This window comes from Limulus polyphemus, unplaced genomic scaffold (assembly GCF_000517525.1).
Source record: "Limulus polyphemus unplaced genomic scaffold, Limulus_polyphemus-2.1.2 Scaffold3636, whole genome shotgun sequence".
In the NCBI taxonomy this organism is placed as follows: Eukaryota; Metazoa; Arthropoda; class Merostomata; order Xiphosura; family Limulidae; genus Limulus; species Limulus polyphemus.
Genome location: NW_013669246.1, coordinates 80934 through 85282, shown reverse-complemented (window position 1 = coordinate 85282; position 4349 = coordinate 80934). Strand labels below are relative to the sequence as shown.

The 4349-nt window shown below is 31.3% G+C and overlaps 1 protein-coding gene across 1 annotated transcript in view; it reads right to left on the bottom strand.

Moving 5' to 3' along the window:
• The window catches only part of LOC106469734 (RING finger protein 11-like), a 16213-nt gene extending 12253 nt beyond the window's left edge, over positions 1-3960 (bottom strand). Inside the window, exons 1-2 of the mRNA XM_013930247.2 lie at positions 3062-3960; positions 2420-2574 (exon numbers count right to left, since the gene is read on the bottom strand). Coding sequence (XP_013785701.1) covers positions 2420-2574; positions 3062-3178 — 272 coding nt within the window. The 5' untranslated portion in view covers positions 3179-3960. The remainder of the gene's footprint in view (positions 1-2419; positions 2575-3061) is intronic.
• Positions 3961-4349: the final 389 nt, after the last annotated feature.

The window sequence follows — 4349 nt, the reverse complement described above, 5'->3', positions numbered from 1 at the left end:
AGATGAAGGTAAGGGTGTAGATTTGGTGTACTTGGATTTTCAGAAAGCATTTGACAAGGTGTCATGTAGAAAGCTTGAAAAATTTACCTGTATAGGTGTGGGGGATAGGATAGCAAATTGGATAAGAGTGGCCGAATGGAAAAAAGCAGAGGGTTGTTACAGATGGAGTTCAGTCAAACTGGATTACTGTCACAAGTGGGGTACCTCAGGGCTCAATCTTAGGACTTTTGCTCTCTTATACTTATAATTCAAATTATGATAACCCACATGCATTATCTTGCATTTATTATAATTAAAACCCATCTGTCCATTTATTTGCCCAACTCACTAAATGATCTAAATCCTTTTGTAAATCAGTAGCATCTTCTTCACAGCTAACAACACCAAAGACTTTGATATCATCTGCAAATTTAAGTAACTTATTGACTATTCCTTCATCTGTGTCATTGATGTAAATCAAACTTGGATGGTAATAACCTGAACACTGTTATGAAAGAAAGGGATCTTGGTGTAATGACTGATCAGTCTCTAAAGCCATCCAAGCAGTGGGCTGTTGCTAGTGGTAGGACAAATAGGATTTTAGGTTGTATCTACATGTCTAAAGAGGTTATAATTTCATTGTACAAGTCACTGGTTAGGCCACTTTTGGAATATTGTGTTCAGTCTTGGACTTCTCACCTTAGGAAGGGTTCAGAGAAGGGTTAATAGAATGGTGCCTGTGATAGAGGGGTTGTCATATAAGAGAGACTGAAATCTCTCAAATTGTTTTCTCTTAAAAATGTTACGATTATGTTAAAATGATCTACCATTCACCAGGGGGCTGAGCCAGTGGTAGCTCCCAAACTTTTAAAGCTGTGTCAACTACTTTACAAGGTTTCTAAAGAAAACCCTGAAACATGTATGATACAACTGTTTTAAGCATTGCAAACTACTGAAATCATTAGTCCAACTTCTAATCCATAACATATAAAAATTCTGACAATAATATTGTAGCCCAGGCTCTTGAGATAAATGTATAGTTTAACCCATCAGCTTCTCAACTTACAAAAATATTCCATTTTCCTTCTAAACAAACAACTACATTCAATGCCAAGAAAGGAAATTTTTTAATGCCATAATCACAAAAGTTAGCATTTTCCTACACTGAAAACGTATTTCCAATAGACACTTAATCTCCCATCACAAAATAGCTTTTCTTGACTAGCACTGCCCTCTATCAGCACAAATTCTCAATGCATGCCACCAGCTTACCACTTCCCACTTCTGCATATGCGAATGATCATGCTGCAGCAGCTCTTCACCAATAGGATCATGACACCACTCCTATTATAACAAGTGCCTTCAGTTTGGTCAGTAGGCCTACACTATATATTGTCGGGAGGACGGGTGGGAAATGTGAACGGACTTAAGTATTTATTAGAAATACATGTTCAATGTAAAAAAATGCTAACTTCTGATACGATATCTTACTTCTTCTCACAAAATAGATAGAATCCCACACTGAACTGATGGAGGACAGAATAAAAAAGATCTCCCTTTAGAAAGCACCCAAAGAGAGACCAGGTAGTATAGAACCAAAAGAGGAGGTAAGATATCGTATCGGAATATGCAAATCATTATATGCTTAATTTAAATATTTGAGAACTGATAAGTGATTCTAATAGCTAGCAATAAAAGATCTTCAATATAGCACGGATATTTTGAAAAAAAATGATAAAACTTTTAAAACCATCTGTATATCAGATTGTGTAGCATTTGCAGTGTTAAAAGGTAAGAAGTACACATACCACTTTAAAAACTAAATCATAGACAGGATCATTTCTCACTTGCAAAATGCTGAAAAACCCTAAGTGCATTTGTTACCATACAAAAAATCAAAACTTGTATTAACAAAACAAACACAGAGGATAGTTGACACTTAAAAATCAGAGAATTGGTTTATTCACAACAAATATTATTTAAAAGAAAAGTTTTTTGGCAATCAGAATCAATAAAAACATAAAAGAGAAAAAGCAATTCCAGATCTCGGAAAGTCTTGTTTCTCTTCGATATTAGTCTCAAATAGTAAAAGTTTACAAGACACTGGGCAAACAATCTGTTGTTAGTTTTTCTTCACCTCTGAAATAACCATGCTTTGTTGTGAAGAGCATGAGAATATTAAAGCTCATGACCACAAATTTAAAAAGTCTACAGTTGATAAATGCTCTTAATGGCAACAGAATTACTTTCAATTAAGTTATTACTCTCTACAGTATTTATGTTTTATGATTAATTTGATTCAGTTAAGATATTAATATAAAAATACAAGAACAAAACAAAAAAAAGGTGGGAAAGTAAGGTATTTTATGACTGAAATAAGTTGAATATTTTCTACCGAGAAGAACCATATTACAAAACATAGTATTACTTCATAACTCACTCTCTGGATTTCTTGCTCCCATCATAATATCCAGTTGGTAAGTGTTGTATTAGCCCAATCCGCTGAGCTACTCTGATTTGCTCTTCTTCTGTTAGTTGAGATACTGGGCGGCTTACATTCGGAGTAGGATAATAAACTGGAGCCAAAATACTTTCCTGCAAGAATAACTCATTCAATACAAACTTTATTACCATAAAAATAAAATAAACAGTTTCCCATATTTTATTTTTATTGAAAATGCGTATATCAGTGTATTACAGCATTATTTTTAAGTATATTATGTAGTCATTTTATTTAAGAAATTGTAGTTAGAATAAAAAAAATACTACAAATAGGATTTTTTGTTAGGTAATAAAGAATTCAGAAATTAAGAGTATTTAGCACTTCCTATTATAATTTGATATATTACTTATAAATATTCAGGTTTTCACCAAAATATCTTTACAACTACTGTTGTTATTTTTTCATACTATCCTGTGTAAAAATAAATCATTATGGGATCAGTATTCCTTCATGATCAATTATCATATAATCTAACTTTATTAAACCAGTTTTTGAAAAACCTTAGTGTTTTTGTTTTAAATTCTATATATAGAAAGCCCTATTCTTAAGATTCCAAACACAAGTATTAACAGCTCTTACCTGGTATGAAGGTGGAACTTCAAGTTGATCAGTAGATGATTCCCTTGTACTAGAGCTATTATTTTCTTGCAATAAGGATATATCATCTGATCCAAATGATTTCAAACAGTTGCCCATATTTTTTTATAGTTTTAATAAAGATAAAGCCTTCACAAAGTTATAAATGCCTGTTTGATATTATATGCAATTCTATGATGAGATTAGGCAATTTAAATTTTAAAGTTAATAACTGCACTTTAGTTTTAAATGAAGTTTCCGGTCTGAATCACCGACTTCACAGTTTTAAAATGCACTTAAACTTAAGTATTTATAAATCAAAATGAGAGATACTAGTAGTAGTAGTAGTTAGTTCATAAGCAAGATTATCACTAATATTAGTATTACTTATACTAACTAAGTTATAACTTATACTCACTGCCCAAGTTATAGTAATACTGTTAGCGTTATATCAAAATTTCATGAAACTACACTCCTCCGACCAGTATTATTGTGGAAGGAAGTTATTACCTTGTTTTCGTATTCAATACAAAAATAATTACATGGTCAACTTTAAGAGCTCCAATCGAAATGAAGTCTCTACGACTTTCAACAAATTATAATTGGATTAACCAATTTTCATATAAATATTTCCAATGAGGTATTCGCTAAGCCTAACGACAGCTTACAAGTTACGATATATGAATATAATTTTCGAACTCTCAGAACTTTGTTTTTAGTATTCTTAATCAACATATTAGTATATATATATTATCCTTAATAGGACTTCTGTGGTGGTTAAAATTCTGTACAATGAAATATTAAAGTTAATCGAATAATGAAACACGATCGTAGAAGGCAATACTTTCAAACTTTCCATATGCGATCAGTACTTTTAGTAGCTACGTGAGTGGTCACTTTGTCTTCACTCTAACGTCCCCGAACTTAACACGAATGAATAACATTTACATGAAAACCTGCAGTTAACACAGCTGACTCATAGTAATATTTATTTAATTATTGTATATGACTATGAGTTGACAATGTTTTCGCTACCTATTGTTCTTGTTATTATATTACGTTAAATATTCACGTATTTAATAACTTTATTACTTTAAATTTAATTTGTACATGAACAAACTGGCAGTATTAAATGTGTACACATTTTCATTACTTTTTTAAAGTAAAATCATTCATTATTATTTTAAGCTCAATTAGTATATAAGTCAAACATGTTGGTAAATGTGCATACATTTTAATTTAATGAAATTAAACTAAAAGCATTTAAAAACACAATACATAAAAAACTGAA